Source organism: Perna viridis, chromosome 3 (assembly GCF_037379345.1).
Source record: "Perna viridis isolate PV_CMFRI_1.1 ecotype Kerala chromosome 3, ASM3737934v1, whole genome shotgun sequence".
Classification (NCBI taxonomy): domain Eukaryota; kingdom Metazoa; phylum Mollusca; class Bivalvia; order Mytilida; family Mytilidae; genus Perna; species Perna viridis.
The window spans coordinates 30,740,305-30,764,091 of record NC_142447.1 but is presented as its reverse complement, the minus strand read 5'-3'; the positions used below and the strand labels follow the sequence as shown (position 1 = coordinate 30,764,091).

General features: G+C 34.5%; 1 protein-coding gene across 2 annotated transcripts in view; it reads right to left on the bottom strand.

Annotated features, from left to right (window-relative positions):
• Positions 1 to 249: 249 nt before the first annotated feature.
• LOC148621827 (solute carrier family 23 member 2-like) overlaps positions 250 to 23,787 on the bottom strand; it is a 29,022-nt gene continuing 5,484 nt past the window's right edge. For both annotated transcript variants that reach the window (XM_088576601.1, XM_088576602.1), the window contains exons 2-11: positions 10,845 to 11,017; positions 10,437 to 10,531; positions 9,789 to 9,871; positions 9,253 to 9,434; positions 7,890 to 8,010; positions 7,364 to 7,520; positions 3,752 to 4,005; positions 2,782 to 3,055; positions 2,507 to 2,602; positions 250 to 690 (exon numbers count right to left, since the gene is read on the bottom strand). In XM_088576601.1, coding sequence (XP_088432727.1) covers positions 359 to 690; positions 2,507 to 2,602; positions 2,782 to 3,055; positions 3,752 to 4,005; positions 7,364 to 7,520; positions 7,890 to 8,010; positions 9,253 to 9,434; positions 9,789 to 9,871; positions 10,437 to 10,531; positions 10,845 to 11,017 — 1,767 coding nt within the window. In that variant the 3' untranslated portion in view covers positions 250 to 358. The remainder of the gene's footprint in view (positions 691 to 2,506; positions 2,603 to 2,781; positions 3,056 to 3,751; positions 4,006 to 7,363; positions 7,521 to 7,889; positions 8,011 to 9,252; positions 9,435 to 9,788; positions 9,872 to 10,436; positions 10,532 to 10,844; positions 11,018 to 23,787) is intronic.

Genomic DNA, 23,787 nt, shown 5'->3' with positions numbered 1-23,787 from the left:
TTTATGTGTACATACGAACGCCCAAGATCTTGATATGGGAAGAAAGTAAAACGTTTGTTAAAACATAGTTGGAGCGAACCTTTAACAAGTCGTTAATTCGGTTTGTATTACTGTCTGATTAAAAATAACTTGTGTGAAGAATTGTTTTAAAAAAATAACTTTTTCGTTATATTAATTGTTTGTTGGTTTGCTTCTATTAATTTTTTTCCTAGTAATTGTTAACTACCGATAATAGGATACACACACCTGTTTTAAATACTATATTTTATTATGAAATATTATATTCAGTATAATTATATGAAGTAATGTTTTGAAAAAAAGTACAGTGAAGATGTAATAAACACATGACCTTGACATATCAGAACCTGGTATCTTCCTTATCCATCATAGTTTCTTGATGACTACCATTACCTAGTTTTTCCACCGTAACATCCTGCATACTACCATTGCTGACAGTAACTTGGTATTCCCCTTTATGGTCTGACTTTAGACTTTCCTCTTGCTTTGAGCAACAAGAACAATTTATTTCCTTGTCAAACGTTGGTGATAAGGGGAAATACGAACAACAGTTCACTTTCCTGATATATTTGGTCACGTATGGATATTCGTACATAACCGGTTTCCTTTCTGTTGATGTTTTTGTGTACAAACTTTGTCGCCATTTAAGTATTCCACGTTCTTCCAGGGTCCCTAAGTAATAAAGTTTTAGTTAATGGCAGGAAAGTAACCGACAATACGCTTAAGCACAATATTTATGAAAGGCCTAACTTTAAAAAGTTTCCCATCACTTATTAATTTCACTTACCGTTCATTTACTTTGAGTAACTTGAGTAGTTCCGCCCGTCGGTGTGAGTTCGCTTTAACATCACGAGACATACATGATGCTTAACAATGTCAACTTAAACGTTGTAGCTTGCAATCTCGCATTTCATTGGACAACTGTGATAGCAACCGTGAAATTTAAGGCTCCGTTGGGGGCACTGGTGTCCGGAATATTTTCGATTACTTTACTATATTGCATAAAATTTTATAAATTGAATAATTGGAAATAGTTTACTTGTTGGACCAATAAAACAATTGAAATACGAAACATAGTACAATGATCACACAGTTCACCAAATAAAATCTTAATCAGATTTGACTATTAAGAAAGCGAGAATATGCGTGGGTTATCTCTTTTTAAAGATAGTACTTTTATTTTTTGGCTGTTTTTGTTTATTGAGGGGGGTGGGGGTATTTATGAGCTACTTCCGTCATGGTCTGTTCTGCATTGCTCAACTAGTCTCATTTTAACTTGATTTTAGCATCGAAAAACTCATACTTCAGTTTGTAAATTGTCTCCTCACATACATTTCTCCATTCTTAAGTACATTTCATGATCTCCTTAACCCCTTCTTTCGGACACAAACCTCCAAACCTTGAAATTACCCCTCTCTTGAAAAAAGTCATCCATGGGAATGGTTCATCGGAATCAATTTTAGATCGCATTTGATTTGCTAGACTTCATTGACTTAAACGTGTTACGAAAGTAAACATTACATCTAAACTATAGCACTTCATTTCTCCATTTAAATTGAATAATCATTACGTCTTTGACAAAAACCCTTGGAAGATATTGTCAACAAGGGAAATGACAGTATATTCACTTTAGATTTGTTATCTTAAGCAGGCACAGACTTGGTATACGTTAAGTAGCCATGATTTTTTTTTCAGAAATTCTACACCTAAAATTGTCTTGCATCACTCCTTTTTACACCTCCTCTACAACCTGAAATCGTGGATTAAACCCTTTGTAAGAACATCATGTCCTCTAACTGGCAATATATTTGAGAAAAATGTTCTAATTTATATTTTCAGAGAGATAGAGAGAGTGTGTAAGGATCGACAACTGTGAATGAAATATCGGTATTTTTCCTGCTGAATCCTCTTGTGTTGTGCATTCCGATACCGTTTGGGCTTATTATAACCATCAAAGAATAGGACACATTTTGGAATATAATACTGTCATTACAAAACTAGGAAAGACCAAACAAAAGTGTCGAAAATGTACTCGATTTACAAGATAAGTTCATTTTGACTTTCAGTTAAGTCAGGACGAGACTAGTTAAAATGCCTTCTGACTACCTTGAAGGGGTGTAAGGGAAAGGTAATCGCAGCCCATTTACTGAAACAGAGTGTCAATGAGATGCATCCTCTATGGAAATGCTCCACATTTTGCTTTATATATGTTGTAAAATCCACGGTTATGATGTGTTTGTGCATACACAATACTATTTTGGTGAAACAAACTTTATAGATTTAGGAATAAAGTAATTCCAAAACTCATCAGCGGCGGGGGACACACTTTGTCGGGCTGCGGTGAGGCTTTTTGTGTTTTGTTTTGTTTTGCTTTTTCTTTTACTGTCTGTCTATGCAGTTTCATACTTTCAACGTATAAGCGACAAATGCATATTAAATTATAAACACACCAGATGCTTAAGACGACAAAAAAATGGAAGGTGTATACCTGGAACTATATTATCCAAGAGGAAACCAAGAACTCCACCGACAAACATGGCTGTCCCAAGCAACACATTCAAAACTTGGTCAAAATCTTCTGATCCTGTAAAAAATTACCAATATTAATTTTTAGAATTTAATTTTAGTGCTTTGATACTGGATAGACTAAAATCATGTGTGTAAGTATTAATAGTGGCAAAAGTCACCTCATCTCAACAATTTGCTGCTTAAGTTGAAAATAAAATAACCAGAGATTGTTGTTTTATCCTTATCTTAACTCACCAGTATCTATCGCTCCTGGATTCTTACTCAACCATTGCGGAATCATCAATCCAAGTATTAATGATATGGCCAGGATTGTTAGATTTCTAGTTGATGAAAAGTCAATGAATTGTAATACTGATATTCCCACCGCAGCTACCATTCCAAACACAATAGTCAACGTTCCCCCAATAATAGGATCAGGGATAAGAGTTAACACAGCTCCAAATTTTCCAATAATACCACCAAGCAAAAGGATTAAACCTGCTACCTGAAATACGCGGCGGCTAGCAACCTGGTGAGAATAAAAATAAAGGTATAATTCCTGCATACATATTATATCGCAAAGTAACATGAAGAATGACGAACAGAATTATATATTTAACAAGTGTAATGACACGGCTTTACACAGTTTGTAAAAAAGAAAAGCAGAGGACGCTTACGCTACCGGTGCACCAGGTCCATGCTCCCAGTTTTTAGTGGAGTGCTTTTGTTAGTTTGTATGTATGATTTTAGTTACTTTATTTTATTTGTTGTGTATGACTGTTTTCCATGTCTGGTCCTTGTCTCTGGATTACATTCTTTTGATTACCGCCATAACCTTGGTTCCCTTGATTACTCTTTCTCCATAATTGCAACACTTTTTTCACCTTTTAAAAATGTAATGTATCTGCTCTTGCTTTATTTCTCAAGTATGGTTTTCCAATAGAAAATTTGTAATGTAGTCACACAAATTTGGGGAATAGATACTTACTTTCAATTGTATGAAATATACTTTCACTCGTCGACACAGTTTGATGTTATAAAAACTTAGTTCGGTTTGTTTGTGCGTTTGCCTGTCAATCCCCATGAAGGCACATGCGCAATGGTCTCTCAAAACATATACGGTCTTATGGTTCTGCCCAACATTTTTTTGATAGAAGGCTTGGACAAATATTATTAATTACGGTGCACCAGTGTCGTGTTAACGATGTTGTATTATATTTCATACCTTAGTTATACCAATAGCACCGATATTTCCACTGTATGAAGTAGTTGCATGCCCTGCTCCAACCATACCAGATATTACACTGGAAAAACCTTCTGCAGCTATTCCCCTATTTAATGCGTGAGGAGGAGGTGGGTTTGCATTAGAAATACGTGCACATGCAAAGTAATCACCAATAGATTCTATGATAGACGATAGAGTTGCTCCCAACATTCCGACAAAGCCTGCAGCTGAAACTGTCGGTGTTCCAAACCTAACTTTTAAAATACAGATATTTCTTTAAAGAAGGTGTATTTGGAAATTAATAGTTATCTAACTTTTATTTCGATTTATCGATTGACTGCTTGAATAAATATTTTTACTTATCACACAAACGTTTTATTATTAATACAAAGTATTATGCATAAAGCACATTTCTAGTATTTATCTTCGAACATATTTTTATCACAGTATACGATGTTTTGTTATTTTTTATCCACGTTCTTTTATCCACTTTTTTTTATATTTATTCTCTATATACAGCCAACATAACGACAAACTTTTCATGGTTCGGAGATAATGTGGGAAAAAGAACATAACACAATGCCTCTCCTGAGCAAGAACACTGAAGTAGTACTCGGAGTATCAATGTTTCAATACTATCCATGGTTACCGAAAAATTTAGGACATTAATCCATCTTGTTTATAGAACCAGAAGTACATGTGTATGATCTTTCCGGTTTTTGCTCTGATATCGCCATTTATTATACGGACTTTCCTTTAAGACCATTCCTATTGACTACTACCAAGTTTTTTTATCAGTTCAGTTATCTTGTATTACCACTGATTTATCAGTGCGCATGCATGTGAAGACTCTTTAGCCAGAGAATTATATCATTAATCAGTTGTGTAAACTACATCCATTCAATAAAAAAAACGGTATCAATATGGAAACATGGAACAAAAAAAACACGGCCAAAATGGATTGAGAACAGGTCAAAATACGACTAAAAGCAAGCTGTCTGGACCTGCGTCACTCTGCAGCTGTGATTTATGGGTGCTGGACGAAAGAAGTGCTACAGGCGGATATACGGAAATACGAAACATAATTCCCATAAAAATTAGAGAATCAAAATCTCGTGATAATACACACAACATACGGTGTTCTTGCTACATACCAAGTTTTATTAAATTATGTTGTGTAGTATTAAAGGAGTTGCAATGACAAATTGATACATGATGATTTTCAGTAAATACTTAGTATCAAAGTTTAAAGGGCCATAACTCCAATGGAAATTAGAGAATGAATATTTCCTCGAAGTATGCACAATTAAATATGGCGTTCTTGCTGCATACCTATTTTCGTGAAATTCAGTTACAATGTACGTAGTTTACAAGACATTGCAATGACAAGCTAATGCATGATGATTTTCGGAAAATTTCTATGTTTGAAGGGGCATAACTACCATAAAAATTAGAAGATCAAAATTTCCTCATAATATGCACAACTACAATTGGTGTTCTTATTACATACCAAGTTTCAGGAATTTCGGTTGAGTAGTTTCAGAGTAGTTGTGATGACAAGCTGATACATGGTAATTCATGGTAAATTTTTAAGTTCAAAGGGGCATAACTCCCATAAAGATTAGCGAATCAATATTTCCTTATAATATGCACAAGCACGTAAAGTGTCCTTGCTACATACCTAGTTTCATGAAATTCAGTTACAATGTTGCAAGGACAAGCTATAAATACATGATGATTTTCGGATAATTTCCCAGTTTAAAGGGGCACAACTTACCTAATAAAGAGCTGTGCATGAAGTGCATGATACGCCCATTGCCCATGTAACTTTTCCTTTTGTTTTTAATGAATTTATATGATCAACTAGAAATACTATGAGCCCTGTCAAATACTCTCCTCCCCTCCCCCCAAAAAAAGTAAATAAAAAATGTACAAAAAAATTGGCACTACCAAGGCTACCTCAAGTTTAACTAAGTTTGTTGTCTTGATTTTTCACCCATACATTTCTATCTTGTTTAAAACACACTTTTCTGACAAGGTTAACATTTACCTTTTAAATTTATTAGTCGATCATCATAACAAATAGTCTGTTTTAAACATTTTTCAACGAATAAAATTTCCTTGGTCGTCTCCGGCCTTTTTTTAGGAGTAAAACTTCATAACACGGAAACGTAAAATTTGACATTTATACAAATCGGAAGGGAGCTCACTTCAATAGATAGGAACAATTCACAAAAGTTTCATAAAAATTAGTGAAAGTGTTTTGGGGCAATTGTGCGAAAACTTGAAAATCCCCCTCTTTAACTATAAAAATTCATAACATGGAAACGAAAAATCTGAAATTTATAAAAATCGAAAAGGAGCTTACGTCAACAGGTATGAACAATTCAACAAAGTTTCAAAAAGTTGGTGAAAGTGTTTTTGAGTTATGCCCAAAAACTTGAAAATCCCCCTTTTTTGAAGAAAAAAATTTATAACACGGAAACGAAAAATCTGAAATTGATAAAAATCGAGCTTACGTCAATAGATATGAACAATTCACCAAAGTTTCATTAAAGTTGGTGAAAGCGTTTTTGAGTTATTGTCCGAAGTGTGGACGGACGGACAAGAGTATACCATAATACGTCCCGTCTTTGACGGGCGTATAAAAATTACAGAATAAATATTTCCTCAATACATGCACAACTACATATGGTGTTCTTGCTTCATACCAAGTTTCAGGACTTTCGGTTGAGTAGTTTCAGAATAGTTGTGTACAAGCTGATACATTATGATTTATGGTAAATTTCTAAGTTCAAAGGGGCATTACTCCATTAAAAAAATTAAAGAATCAAAATTTCCTCATAATATGCACAACTACATATGGTATTTTGCTACACACCAAGTTTCAGGAATTTCTATTGAGTAGTTTGAGAGGAGTCGCGATGACAAGCTGAAGTGTTAAAGGTTAAAATCGACAAAATATTGGAAAACTAGTCGAATTCATAATTTCCTTATATGCTATACAGTTTACAAATGTCACAATTTTTTCCTTCTTTGGAGACGCACATCTCGCGAGACGTGAACAAAACTTTGTATTTGTTACCACAAAATAAAAAAGTCGCACTAGGCCACGAATATCCCGCGTGTTGGACCTCAGCGTTGGTTCCGCTAACACCACTTTCATTGGCCCAATACTCCAGTCCTTAAATGCAATACGAAATAATATGAACCCTATACAATATTACTGTCTTGAGTGATAGATTAAAAAAAAACGCAACGCGATGTCACTAAAGTACATATAAATTTAGTGGATACGATCGTGATTAGGTTCAATAAAAATGGGAGGAACAGTCATTTAACTTCTGCGTATTGGCTAAGAAACCATGAATAATGTTGTGTTGTCAGTCACGTGACTTGGGAGTAGATTCGGATCCACCGCTTCGTATTTACAAACCTTTTAAATTGTGCAAGTTAGACATCTACTACTTAACTAAACGTTGGAAAGAGGCTGATCCACGAAAATATAATGGGAAAACATGGATCTGGTAATAGTTTAATAAGTAGGAAATAGAGGGATTAGCCTGGAAAGGGAATTTATTGGGACATAGGAAAGAAAGGTAGGGAACTTACATGGATATGGAAAATAGAACCATGGTATATCATTAACTACATCTAATCTGGAATCTGTTCTGGCCTTGTAGGCCGGTAACGTAGTGTTGGTTGTCAAGACATCGGTTACTGTTAGGGCATACGACAGGAGCCAACATATACCAACGCTAAGAATTACCTACAAACAAGAAACGGTTCATATATGCTAGGAGTTTCTTAATTCTTTGTATCAAATTGGTTCAGCTTTAATTTGAGTTACCATTAATTCATTAATTTTTACTTTTCGTGTTTTCAACGGAACATATCCGTTTTATGTGGAAAACAAATATTGGTTCATTCGGCATTTGAAGACCAAATGACATTGCTACGCCATTAAAAAAGAAATGATACTTTCGTCGTAGTCTCAGCCAACATTCAAAAGGTAAATATTTTGGTTTTCACTATGAAAGTGGTGAGCAAAGAAGAAAAGAAAATGAACATTAATTATATATCAAACATCTCCTACCAATAATTTTACTATAAATTTTATGGTAAGTAAAAATCTTACTGGTATCAATTGGAAAACAGGATACCTAAAAGAATAACATTTCTTCTTCAACGAAAAACCAATGCATGGTACTCTGACTCTACCAAGAATCAACGTGAAAAATGCTATAAGCACCATGGTCCTGAAAATAGTAGAAATCATTAAATAGGAAAGGTAGTTTAATCTGTTCGATTTAAACCCCATAAATTCAGAATAATTCGTTGACACCTTTTATTTGTATATATTGTTTACTTTTTACTTTTCTTAAAATTTAGATTTCAAACTTTTATTAACAATAAACTGTTATTACAGAGATATGTATCGGCATAAAACTCAAAACTATATGAGCATAAAACTCACAAAACTTAACGAGCATAAAACTCACAAAGTTCAAGATCATCTTGAACTTTGTGAGTTTTATGCTCGTTAAGTTTTGCGAGTTTTATGCTGAGGAAGGATATCAGTTATCCGAAATATTCAATTTAAATTTTACCATCTTCTGGTGATGTTAAACATATTTAGACGTTTATTTAATTTATTGTTATGTTTCGCATCGTTTTTAACGATCCATCACCCCGTAAGAGTGATTGTTGACTATTATTTAGACGATATATATATATATATATATATAGTTTTGTAACGAGTGCCTGAATCGGAAACTGGGTAATGTTCGAAGCTAACCGATCATTTCATGAAAGAAACACACGCGTAGAACACACGCGTATGATACTTAAGATGTACATTTTTATTTCGTATTAAGCTAGAACTATGATGCTAAGGCGCTAAACACGGCGAGGATCTGCAGCATAACTGACATATAACTACATATTTATGCAAATCATATGCGAATATAAAGCACTGAAATTACGAGTGCAAGAAGTCGCTAACAATAAAAGCGACTTTTAAAAAAAAAAATAATGGTACAATTTAAATCAGTAAAACTATAATTTTAAAATCGGATCTGTCAAATTCTGGACAGATTTTTCCGCCTTGTGCTTCCAAGGTTTTTCTTTTTGTGTACCTAGAAAAGCTGAGGAGTTTCGATTGGGTGCGAATGCAGCTGCGCACTAAATATCATTGACCTAGTACGAGTTGTTCATGTTGTAATGACCAAATTTGAAAATTTAACATAAACTTCTAAAAAAAATTAGTCCATAGACCGTGACTGTGGCGACATGTGTATAAAACAGATATGGAACTGTGGTGAAGGGATGCTAATGCAACGACATATAAAAAATGATTGCAGTAGCACAAGTGGTTAATATCAAACTTGATATTAAAACCTTTACCGATGTTCGAAAAACAATAGTCTACCTTAGTATAACTTTGCAATTGTTACAGACGAGACAAAAATTGAGATATAATCATTCGGTGACTAACTTACAACATAGCAATACCCCAATGTCTACTATCAAAATCAGCAGCCACGCCAGTGAGTGACAGGCCTATCAGAGATATTGTTGGGGCAATTGTCAGAGGTCCTATATACTTCAAGATTAATCCAACGGCTCCAGTACAGCCTAGCATAACTTGAACCAGTGATGCAACCATCAGGTTACCTTGTATCTAAAACAAAACATAGTGGTACTCCTAGAAAAAACTATTTGAAATAAATGACCACTTGTATAATATGTTGGTAAAACTGCTTTTTAATTACATATTGACTTCTATCTGAGAGATTAATATCTTTTGATCAATGTTAACAGCAACAGGGTATTATATTCGTCAACCACGTGGGTACTATCAATTGTGTTTGTAGTACTAGGGTATCGTATATGTCAACAAAGGTTGTCATAAAGGTGTATTTTACAGCGCCATAGTCATAGTATGAGGACTCGTCAGTTGAAGTCATATAGAAGCAAGTCGACTATACATACAAATGTACAATAATTTTAAATCAATTTAAGCCATGTTTTGTACCTCTCTTAGTCTGCTTTGCCACAACTCGTCTTTAGCATCCTGCGACATCGGCATTGTAATATTGGTACCGTTACCAACAGGTACTGAAATACATGTAAAACATGAAACGGTGAATTTCAGTGTCAGTAAATGTTGCATTACGGACTCTGAAGGTCACTTCCTGTATGTGTATTATTTCCAATCAGTAATCATTTACCCCCGGGGGGGGGGGGGCTCCAGTACTTCTTTGATAGAGGTGCCGCTGGGATTATGCAACCCCATTTTATTCATATATTTTGCTTTTGAAAAATGGAGACTTTTTCATATATTTTGACAGAAAAAAAGATATCTTATCCAATATATAAAAGGAGTGTTTCCATGATAATAAAACACTACGACATATTATAACAATATTAATCTTGCATTTATTCTACGAATACGAAAATATAGGACAAGGATGTATTTGACTATCCTTATATTTTGTAATTTAAACTTTATTGACTCGTTATATATTATATTCTTTTCCCCCACCTATTCACATACCAGCAAGCTTGAAAATGACACATATTCCACGGCACGTCCTATCACATTAAATATAGGAAGTGCTATTTTTCTGATTTTCTTTGACATGAAAAGGAGGTGGACGGTTTAGTCATATGTATAACTTACCATTTATGCTAGCCGGACACGCCCATTTGCTGAGTGACATCATTGCTACTATAGGCGCAATGAACACGTGGGATCCTCCCTGAATAATGCCCAACCTTTAATAATGAACATACATACAAAGAGCAAAAGTAAACCGAATATACAAATTTAAACAATTTTTTTCAAAATATTAACATCAGCAAAGAGGTGCTCGACCCCAACAAAAACAAATGTACAAATACCGAATACCAAAACGAACATATATAAATACTGAATACCAAAACGAACATAAACATATACCGCATACCAAAACTTATAGAAAACCTTTATTTTTAAACAGAGAAAAACATATTATATGTTACCGTGGTGATATTTAGTTTTAGTATACGACTATATTAATCTGTAGTCCACCAGGTTATCGTAACTCACCTGACACCAAATGTCGTCTGCAGAATTGTGGCCAGCCCACACATGAACATGGAGATACTGAGCAGCTGAGCGATGACATTAGCTTTTTCCTGGGCTGGGAACAGATCTGTACACAACAAATCTCCCAGGATGAAAGGAATTGATAGTGTACTCCCAATACATAAGATGGCTTGCTGCAAGAAAAAAAGATTTTAGTGAATATTATAAATGGTACCACTATCATATCCCCGCTAAAAAGCTCACTGTTTTAAAGCAGAAGACGAAGGGATACCCTACCAAATTCAGGGCCTATTTAAATCCTCGAGGGCTGTAGTGTACAGATGTATATATATATTTTGGTTTTACAAAACAAAACTAAATAACTTCATATTCTGATACATGAATTTTACATGTGTGTTCGTACTCAATCGAAATATGAATTAACACAATGATGACAGACAACGACCAAAACATAGAAAAGATAAATAATGATTTTACATTAGATTAAGCCCTCTGTACGACTTTTGCTTATCAGACGACAGTCGAAATGAATTAAAAGGGGTCAAGTATCTTATATCTTAGACTAACTAGGTATCGGTTATTACTAACCGATTCTGTTTGTATTATCTATGCTTCCTTAACTAGAAACATTAATCTGATTCCCTTGTTTGTTTTGGGTGTCTCTTTTTGTTTTTGCTTTGTTTTTATCTATTTATTATTTTTTGGATAGTTTTTTTTTCTAAGCGGAAGTCAAGGAATTCATATTTTAACTGCAAATACATAATATTTATAGACAACATTCGTATAAGTAGTGCGATTGCCTCGGCGTGGTTGCACATCCTGTTGACAATCTAGAACCACACAGAGGCGGAATAAGGCTTGAATGTAAGGGAGAGGTAGTACCACGTCTGCATGATTTAATGTATATACGTTTGTGCATCTTTTAAGTAGCAGTCTTTACAAAAATCAGACAGGAGGTGATTCATGCATGTCAAAACCACCAAATTCAGTTTTAATTTTTGTTCAGAAACAGATACTGATCACATATCCAGTCTTAGTTCGCACTTCTGATACATAAATCATATAGATTGTACACTTTGCAAGAGTTGTCGTTCTTTATTTTGATTTGATCGATTTTAGTGGGAGATAAATGTGTGAAATTCTCAAAAGCGCAGATCTGAATACAAAATTAATCATATAGCATATGTAGATTGAAAAAAGAATTGTTTGTTTGGTGGTTTTTATATACCATAAATCACTATACTATGGGCAATGTATATTTTATATGGATTGGTATTTAAAATACTACAGTACATAGAAACACGACAACAAATGTATTTATAATATAGTATAATGCACATGTGTATGTTGTTATGGTCGTTTGTTAACGATAGTCAGTGGCAACGACTCATTGGCATTTTCCAACATTTTTGTCTTACTATGTACACAAGGTGTAGACCGCAGTCGGTCGATTTTATTTATTTTTTTTGTTGTGAAATAAGTTCAATTCATTGGTAATATTTATTCGCACAAGGTTAAAAATAAAATCGTGATAAAACAGTTATATTTGCATTAATCACAAGTAATGTTAAAACACTTGTAAATATCAATAGTAAGTGACTTGAACACCGAAGAAGTATACCATTGCAATTAATAATCGGAAATGCAAGTACATGCGCAGTTGACTTTAAAAATAATTAAACAATCTAGAAATTGAGTAGATAGTCGCGCGAATGTATCTAGGAGAATTGATGGTTAATTAATAGTCATTGGTTAAATTAAAGCGTACTGAAATATACTGTAAATAATTAACCATAATGGAAGAGGTAGGTTTTGCACGCTATAAAACCTGATTTAACCCAACACTGCTATCGGAAATGTCTGCATCAAGTCAGAACAAATGCAGTGGTTTCCAACGTTCCTGTTAACCCTAATATTGCCATTTGTTAGACAGACTTTCCTTTAGACTATTCCTTTTTGCCTGTTTCCTAGAGTTTCAGTTGGTAACTTTGATAATACCCTTCATATATGGTACATGTAAATACATTGGTAACTGGACGATAATAATGGGTTATTAGTGAAATATAAAAAAAAAATGTAAGTCGGGCGAGTCCAGGATTTCAGGTCAGGGTGTAAATAGACATAAAGGCTGAGCAAAGCAAAGCAAGAAAATATGTGGGGTAAGAACCGTGAAAGATTTCATGCAAAAACAAAATTTTCACAACGGCAGATCGGACAACCATAAATCTGTGCTGCCCTCTCTACCAAAGACGATGATTGTGATTTATCGTCTATGTACTGGATTCATAAAGTCCACAAGAATCCATACAAACAACGTTAAATAGCTAGATCTGCAAAATGTACCAAAATTTTTAACTGCTATTCTCACAGCTGTCAAAGAGGGTCTCCAGTCTTATCACAACACTTTTTATTTCCGTAGTGGTATTAATTCAATGTGGATGCTAAAAAATTCGAAAGATCATTTGTTTTGGAGACCCTCAGTTCAAAATTATTATCAGAATATAAGAGCATTAAAACCTATAATTTTTCAACACTGTAAACTTCTATTTCCCAAACTCGGTTAAAATCCTAACTCAAAAGCATAATACAGTGTTGTCTCTCCAAAAAGATGGTACATCTAGATACAAAAGTATCGTTCTTGGTAGAGATTCCCCATACTTTGTAAAAAAATAATTCCAAATCATCTTCCAAATATACAGAAGATGATGTTTTCAGAATGCACGATTTTTTTATCGACAACATATTTGTCCAGTGTGGTGGACGCGTTTCTTTCAACAAACGGTCGGCATTCCAATGGGAACAAATTGTGCTCCTCTACTTGCTGACCTATTCCTTTGACTATGACTTTAAAGCTCATCTGATCCGAAAGAAAGAACATCGTTCAGCTAGATCTTTCAATCTCTGTTTCCGCTATATAGATGACGTATTATCGTTAAACAATCCTAGTTTAGGCGATTTGATACATCGCATCTACCCCAAACAACTTGAGATAAAGAATATTAAAGACACTGTGAAGTCAGCCTCGTATCTTGATCTACACTTAGAGATCGATGGTAAAGGAAAACTATTGACCAAACTTTTTACAGAAATTTTATGGTCATCATGAACTCGTGGATCGTTACGGTGTATCCATCTGCACCATGAAAACTGATTTGTTCAACATGTCCTTCCTCTTTCGTCTACCCTGGACTTGACTTTTTATGAGCAACTCGGTGGGTGTTTCTAGAAAAGTAGATGACGCTTACCCTACCGGTGAACCTGGTCCATGCTCCCATTTTCAGTGGAGTCCGAGTTGTTCATTAACTTTTGTTACTTTGTATGTATTATTTTAGTTACTTTATGTTCTTTGTTGTGTTTGTCTGTTTTTCATGTCTGGTCTTTGTCCCTTGATTACATTCTTTTGATTTCCACTAGAATCTTGGTTCCCTTGATTATTCTTTATGAAAGGACCAGTAGAACTGAATGCTTAGGAGCGAGAATTTTGAATTTCATATGATCACTACTATCACTGAAGTCATGAAAGCAGCGTTATTGGCAGTAACAGCGATCAATGATCAATCTAATTTCTGGTTACACGAAAAATAATCCTCGTATGTATTCTCCAAAATTCTTGGAAAGGTTCCTCTCTGCTCCTTATTTCTAGTGATATCTAACTATAAATTATTTATCATCAAATGTTGGATGAAACTACTTCTATGATCAACGTACCACTACAATTCAGACAAATAAATCAGGAAAAAAAATATCCTTCTTAGTGTAGCAGAGGTCTGCTCAATAACATAATATTAAGGGGACTGAACCAATCCAGAGCAATAAGGATTCACTACAATTACCAGCACAGGTGGGCATACAGAGGTAGAGGGAAATCAATGGAAAAAGAATTCGGAGGATGATGAAAAAGTAAATATTTCAAGGATAAAGACTAGATAAGGAAACTACACCGGACTCCACTAAAACTGGGAGCATGGACCAAGTGCACCGGTAGGGTAAGCGTCTTCTGTATTTTTAGAAAGACCCGTCGAGTTGCTAAAAATTGTAACGTTCAAGGTGGGCGAAGGGGGAAAAGAAGACTATGACACGGTGGACAAGTAGGTTATCATGGTGTAGATGGATACAATACAGCATAACGATTCACGCGTACATGATGGCGACCAAAACACTTTTGTAGTGATGACTTCAATCTTGTAGCTACATAACCCTTTTCCAGGAGCCTACTGGTAAAAAGTCTAGAGCGGTACAAAAGGTCCGCGTAATTTGGGCAAGCTCTGGTATACAGTATGAGTTGTGATTTGAAAACTTCGTACGCAGTGCGGAAGGGATGTTTCCACAAATGAAAGGAAAGTTAACGATACGAAACGAGAAGTCATCACGTTTTTCGTAAAGTTTGGTCATGATTTTCCCCTTTCCATCGATATTTAAGAGAATAATGGATACTATGTATATAATCCCCGAATCTTGAATTGTAAAAGACAAAATGTCGTCTACACTAACGGTAACTGAGATCAAAGCAAATGATATGGCTAAACGATGTTTATTCTTTTGGATAAGATTTGTCTTCTATATATTAAGATGATTATTTGGAATAGCTTTTTACAAAGTATTGAGAATCTCCAAGTATGCTTCGCAGTGATGACCATGATGTTCTTGGCAATTCTTAAAAGCATGATTTGTAAATATGCTCTAGGCATACCATTATTTTGGTAAGTTTGATATAGGCAAAATAGTACTAGTGTATTCCACTGTAACATACAATTGATCATACATGTATTCGGTAAACAATTCTGAATGTTATTACGATACAAGAATAACTTTTCTAGAAACACCCACCGAGTTGCTCATAAAAAGTCAAGTCCGGGGTAGACAAACGAGGGAAGGAAAACTATGACCCGTTGAATAAATCAGTTTTCATGGTGCTGATTGGATACACCATAACGATACACGAGTTCATGATAACGACCATAAAACTTCTGTAGTGATGACTTCAATCTTGTAGCAACATAACCCTGTTCCAGAAGCCTATTTGTTAGAGTTCTAGCGCGATACAAAAAGTCTGCGTAGTTTCGGCAAGCTCTGGCATAACGCATGAGTTGTGATATGAACACTCCATACGCAGGAGCCGAAGGGATGTTGCCACAGATGAAAGGAAAGTTGATAATTCTGAATGAAAAGTCATCACGTTTGTCGTAAAGTTTGGTCAATAGTTTTCCTTTACCATCAATTTCCAAGTGTAGGTCAAGATATGAGGCTGACTTCACAGTGTCTGTAGTATCCTTTATCTCAAGTTCTTTTGGGTAGATGCGATGTATAAAATCCCCGAAATTAGGATTGTTTAAAGATAATACGTCATCTATATAGCGGAAACTGAGATTGAAGGATCTAGCCAAACGATATTTTTTTCTATCTGATCAGATCAGCTATAAAGTCAGCCTTATAAGAATGAAGGAATAGATCAGTAAGTAAAGGAGCACAATTTGTTCCCATTGGAATGCCGACCATTTGTTGAAAAAACACGTCCACCACACTGAACAAATATGTTGTCAATTAAAAATTCCAGCATTTTGTAAACATCTTCCTCTGTATATTTGGAAGATGATTTGGAATTATTTCTTACAAAGTATGAGGAATCTCTACCAAGAACTATATATTTGTATCTAGGTGTAGAATCTTTTTTTGGAAAAACAACGATGTATAATGTTTTTAAGTCGGGATTTTAACTGAGTATGGGGAATAGAAGTATACAGTGTTGAAAAATCATAGGTTTTAATGCTATTATATTCAGATAGTAGTCTTGAACTGATTGTCTCCAAAAGATCTTTCAAATTTTTCAGGATCCACATTGAATTAAAAAATTACGATGTCAAATTACAAACTTCGACTTTAAATCTATACGACTTCATCATAACAGTGTGAATCTTTTTTTATTTCATGGGAAATTCTCCAGACAAACAATCATAGCCAGGTTTATCACTACTTCATCAATTGGTCAAAATTTTCCCAGTAAGGCCGAGGGTATAGTTTGTTATAGAGTATAGAATGAAATAACCTTACACCACTTGTTTCCGATTTGACTGGAAACCAGTATATGTTTGAAATGAAACGAAGTGGTGAACTAATGCAGTGTGCCAACAGAACCATAAAGATTCGTTATAGATTTGAGATTTGACCTTAAAAATAAAATTCTTACTCACTTTTTTATAGTTAGACAAGATGAAAGGAAATAACTTAAATTGTTTTTATTCATTTATTGTGATTTTGTCATGTATTTACCCTCTGAGAGAAAAAAATGCTTACTTTTCTGACATGTGATTGAGTCGTATAGTAAGAGCCCATTAGATTACACACGAATTTCAACGGTCTATTTATCAACTGCATATAGCTATGATTTAATGATTGATCGATTAAGCATTCTGATATGACATGCTTCAAAGCTCTTTAGACCACCGCCATGGTAAATATAAGTGAAAAACACATGACCAACATTTCGTGCAACATATAGGCTGCCTCTATTAAAAGAATATGAATAAACTAGTCCTCTTAGAATCGAAATAAATCACGTTAACTCCATTTTATCATTGTTTTACCACAGGCTGGCCATGTATGTCGTTATTTAACCCCTCGCTGTTCCATTTTATCATTTTAAGCACGGACCCTCGCTATCGCTCGGGGTAAAACAATGCGACATAAATGGCCAGCCCGTGGTAAAACAATGTTCAAAAAAGGAGTTTCCGTGATTTATTTCTTAAGTTTAAGACTATCAAACTGTCTGTTTATAAAGGACCATGTAGTGATCTTCCATGTAGTGATCTTCGCTTAACATTCAGTATAACCTTGTCACTTAAGTGCAGAAATGCACAAATAAAACTCTCTTTTTACCAAGTAACATACACCCTTCTATTCGATCAATTCACAAATTTCACAGTTTTGAAATGGGTAAGTTGAAACCATATCATTTTGCCTTTGAAATGGGTGCTTTAAATCTTATTGTACTATTTGTACTACTTTTTTAGAGTACGTATAGTTGAAAGATTACATAACTAGAAAGGGTCTCACTGCATCATTTATGTCTCACTGCATCATTTAATTTGCCAGAAACTGTATTTTAACTTAGAATTATCAAGTAAAGTGTTTATAGCCTTTATGGAAAGACGAAAAGCCTTCGACACAGTATAGCGAAAGGGGTTATTAGTCAAATTAGATAGATTAGGTATTAAAGGTAAATTATGGCAATTGATAGATAACCTTCACAATAATACATATAGTGCAATTATTATAAATCAATGTCAGTCTGACTTCTTTCTTGTCAATGAAGGTGTTCGACAAGGTGGTGTCCTTGCAGGTTTACCAAATTAGTGTTTATTAATGATTTTCTAACTGATCTTCAGAATGTAAACTCAAATACTGGGAATAATAATGTTGCAAGTTGTGCCCCATCATTAGCTGATGATATTGCTTGTATTAGTACAACCCCCGTTATGTTACAACGTATGCTTGATGTCTGTCATAAGTTCTCACGAATGTGGCGATTTACATTTAACACACAGAAGTCATACATTGTGATATTTACGCTTAACCCGAGGTCGGCTACATCTAACTTTAACTAGACTATAGGACAGGAGTGAATTCCTATTTCAGACAACGTAACCCATCTTGGTATAATCTTAAATGCTTACATGAAGACTCCCGAAAGAACTATTAAAGCCTGTCAAAAAGGAAAGAACTCGTTTTTTTTTTTTTTTGCATTAAATGGAATTTCTTCGGGTACAACCAACCCGAGTGTTCTTGTTAAATTATATTTCGCTGTAATCCTTCCATCTACATTGCATGGTTGTGAACTTTGGTCCAACCTCAAAGCGCAAGACTTGTTTTCTCTTAACCGATTTCAACACCTGATAGTCGAAAACATTCTGAAACTGAAAATTCGTTCGGATATGTGCGAAAGTATTCTAGGATTCCATCCTATCATAAGTGAGATTGATAAACGCAGATTATTCTTTCTTCAAAAGCTGTGCACTTTGGACAACAAGCATTTATCTAAAACAATCTTCTTGAATCGATTATTTTCATATTTGATGGACCCTAGTCGTAAACATCTTGGTTATGTTCCTGACGTAGTAACCTTACTTCATAAATATAGTTTACATGAATATTTACTTGGATTTATTCAAGATGAACATTTCCCCTCAAAACAAGAATGGAAAAAATCATTAAACAGAACGTGTCTAACGTACAAGCCAGCGAATGGTCTACTCGCATAAATAACGATAGTGACTTTGTTAAATTTCGCGAAATACATAATTCTGTCACATTTGCAAACTCAAAAACAGTAATTGAAATGAAAAGGTCATACTTTATAACAAAACTATTGACGGACGTTCCCAGTGATTGACCAATGATGTGTTTAATATGTAATAGACAATACGTAGACTTTTTTGCCATATTTTTTGTACATGTTCTGCAACCAACGTCTGGAGACAAATCTGGTGGGACTTGATAATCGAAAACTTCCACCTAGAACTGTTTATAGAACTTGACTCATACTCCCAGGTTGATCTTTTTATTATTCTAATCGGGAAAATACCGAGCACTATACAAAGCAGCGATGATGACGCAACCAACTTCACTAAATTGTGCCACGCTCATGTTGTACAATGCGCCGCAAATACAACCGCCAATTTAGAGTCGTTCGTGATAACGTTAACATGGATTGTACTAATACAGATATCCCCGATTGAAATACATGTTTCATGAAATAATTGTCAATATTTGATATCTTTTTTCCATTTTTACATGTAATAATGTTTTGATATTTCCTATACATATAAACTGTTCATATACATGTATCTCATGTATTTGAGGAAATAAAGGTATGAATGAATACAGCAATAATTATATCTCTAAAAGTGTGGATTTATCTGTGTCAGCACTGCATGATTTTGATATCGGTTAATCCTTAAGTAGTTCGCTTTAAGCAAAAGGGTCTGAAGTAAAAACTAAAGTAGAAATTAAAACAAGCTGGCACAGAATGCACACGTTAAGATAAAATTCAGTCATTAAAAGATATCCACCGACAACGAAGATTTGTCGCTACAGAAAATATGGTATTTTTTTTTCAATAATCAAATACAGTATCTGCCAAAGAACATACAACCATGAATACATAAATTTCCATCAAGGAGCACACGACGGTAAGACATGCAGTATCAGTCAAGGAGCACACGGCAGTAAGGCAGTAAGACATACAGTATCCACCAAGGAGCACACAACAGTAAGACATACAGTATCCACCAAGGAGCACAAAACAGTAAGGCATACAGTACCAACCAAGGAGCATACAACAGTAAGACATACAGTATCCACAAAGGAGCACACAACAGTAAGACATATAGTATCCGCCAAGGACCACACGACGGTAAGACATAAAGTATCCGTCAAGGACCACGCGACAGTAAGACATACAGTATCCGTTCAGGAACATAAAGTAGTAAGACATACAGTATCAACCGAGGAGCATACGACAGTAAGATCTGCAGTATCCGTCAAGGAGCATACAACAGTAAGACATACAGTATCCACCAAGGAGCACACAACAGTAAGACATAAAGTATCAACCAAGGAACACACGACAGTAGGATATACAGTACCCAAAAAGGAGCAGACAACAATAAGACATATAGTACTCCCAAAGGGCATACAACTGTAAGACATACAGTATCCGCCAAGGAGAATACAACAGTAAGACAAACAGTATCCACCAAGGAGCACACGACAGTAAGACATACTATCCACCAATGAGCATATAACAGTAAGATACGCAGTTTCCGTCAAGGACCATACGACACTAAGACACAGAGCACTAACAAAGAACATACAACAACAAAACATACAGTATCCTTCAAGTAGACTAGAGCCAAATACTTGATCTGAATGTGATAATGTGGTTATTGAATAACTGTTTAATTAATAAAACACGCTGTGAGCAAAACCAGTGAAAGTTTGACTGGAAAATAAATAACAGACACATTGTTTAAAACTTGGCAATCAGTTAAAGAAAATCACATTAGATGACTGGTAGAAACCTAACTAAACAAAAAAAAACTCTTCGATATGAATATCAACCGCGTTATAACTCTAATAATTTCCAAAATTGGAAGCTTATAAAGATAAGCAGACACATACAATTGCGGCATTAACTTGTAAGCAAAAAAAGTTACATTTAAAAGCAACACCTAAGAATGTATATGGACCGGAAGTCCTAAAGACAAACTTGAGAAGGGTCTTAGGGGCTTTAAGCCCAGATGTCTGACCTCGGGACAAGGTAAACAAGGTAAAGGTAATGTAAGACAGGGGCTAGAGTCCATTAATTAGATACATATAAACGACGTGTTTTTAGTATATGGCTATTGATTGTAAAAAGTAAAATATCATTTAAACAACATTTTAGAATTTTAGTACAATTTTAACGAGAAACTCGTAAACTCAAGCCTACCGAAACAAACATTACATTCATTCATTCAGTCAAAACAGAATTGAATATGAATATGAATGATAAGTAGTAAATATATCTTAATTAATGTTTATGTATACTCCCCCAACAGTTAAAAAATACACACATTTACCTTGAAATGTCAAAATCAAAAGTCTATCAAGTTTCGCTTTATTTATCTCTAATTAGTTCATGTTTTCTAAACTTTGATTTGTTACAAAATGGTTAGCTTACTTGAAGAGCAAAGACAATACACATATGGGGAGCTGGGACATCCTCGACCAGGTAGAAAACCTTTTTTCCTCTCTTAATACTCATTCTAGGTATAGGTTCAATGCAGATTTATAACTGATAAAATTTAAAATACATGCCTGCTGCAATGTTCACTTGATATGTGTGAGTTGTGTTCATACCATTTATATTTACTATCCTACACACTCGATTTGTATTTCAAGCACTGAAATTACTTGACTGAAAACTTTGTTGAATTAATTGCATGTTTTATCTTGAAACACTATTGTTTCTTTTTTTTTAAGATTTGTTAAAGATTAAGTAGGTTATTGGTTTTTCAAGACCTAAAGAACTAGACCACTGGACCTACGGGAGCCGAATGGGGCTTGATCTTTTTGTAATCAAAATCAATTTTGTGAGACAAAAGTCTATTTTGTTTCAGAAAATTCAATTTTGTGAGACAAAATTCAATTTCGTGAGACAAAATTCAATTTTGTATCACAAAAGTCAATTCTGTGTCACAAAAATCAATTTTGTGATACAAAAGTATTTTATGCGACGAAAGTAAATTTTGTATGCAAATTAGTTTACAGATATGCAAAGGATATTGGATATGCAAAGGAATTCTCTCTCATTACGAATTTTGTAAGAAAGCCTCTCATTCGATATAGTAACCGCTGGTCTCGCGGGTTTCCCATTACTTCGAGCAAGGGAATATCAAATGGTTGATGCGCTATTCTGCGAAAGTAATACTTTATTATTTAGTACCTAATTTTGTAGAGTAGCTCATCACCCATATAATATGTCCTTGCTCGAAGTAATCGGAAACCTGCCTTCTGCGAGACCCGCGGTTACTACATCCAATGAGAAACCTTCTTACAAATTCGTGATGAGAGAATTCATTTGCATATCCAAAGGATTCTGTAAACTAATTTGCACACAAAATTGACTTTTGTGACACAAAATAAACTTTCGACACAAAATTGACTTTTGTGGCACAAATAGACTTTTGTCTCACAAAATTGAATTTTGTGACACAGAACGGACTTCTGTGACACACAATTAAAAATTTGTAGTATGTTATAATTTTTGTTAATCTGAACTCATTTCTGTTGAACAAAATTAACTTTTGTCTGAACAAAATTGAATTTTGAGTACAAAACCACGAGAGTCCCATTCGGGGCCCCGTAGAACCAGCTGTTATGTAGGATGGAGATAATATTCTAAAAATGTTTCCCACAGTTCGTATGTACTATAGAAAGATCTGCATTGAAACATATGCTGAAAAAAAAAAATTCCCGAAGATTTATAAAACTCAAACGGACTATACTTTCAGTTCATACTACACGACATAAAGTTATATATTGTTAGCCGCAAACTAAAATAAGAAAGTCCAAATAATATTGCACAGTTGATTTAAGGGTGCATTTGAACTTTGTTCATTGACCCCAATATCAATAAATGTCTTCCTTACGCATTAACGATTGCATGAAAAAAAATTGTGAAAATGCACAAAATATGTCAAAAGCTATGTATTTACTTACATATAAGTTATTATATTTCCTAATGTATATATATATATATAACTAAACTACACCCCAACTTTAGAATCGACGTGAGGTTCCAAATTTGCGATGCAAAGTTGGTCCTCCCTCAGCGGGATTCGAACCCTTTCTCTTCTCTGATATCTACGGCAACACCGCCTACACCAAGTCCAACGCTCTAGACCACTCGGCCAACTAGGCTATATATAAATATAGCTTTCGTTAACCGAGTGATACTCGTAAGTAAATCTAGAGCGCAAACATTAGCCCATGATGTAACTGAGTAGGACAACCTCACCCCATTAGACTTCTTATATATATTGAACGCAGTTTTTTACCTACTTAATTCAAAATCAATAAGTGTCTGTTTTGCCCCTAAATGGTTACCTTGTATGAATTCCGTGAAAAAAAATATCAAAATTTTCTTGCATAACACATGCTATTTTCATGTGCTTTAAGATCCATGATAACTCATTTAAGTGAGAAAAAGTAGAAAAACATTCCTGAATGTAAGGTAACATATCTGTTGAATATGTCAAGGCATAACGTAGTGACCAAAAAACGATGGTTGTTATCAGAGTTCTTTCTTATTAAATTTAGGTTTATCAATTGTTCCCTTCAGTCACTACTTGATTGATAGGTCTAATTTTAATTAGATTACTTTCTGCAGTCTATTTTTATCTTT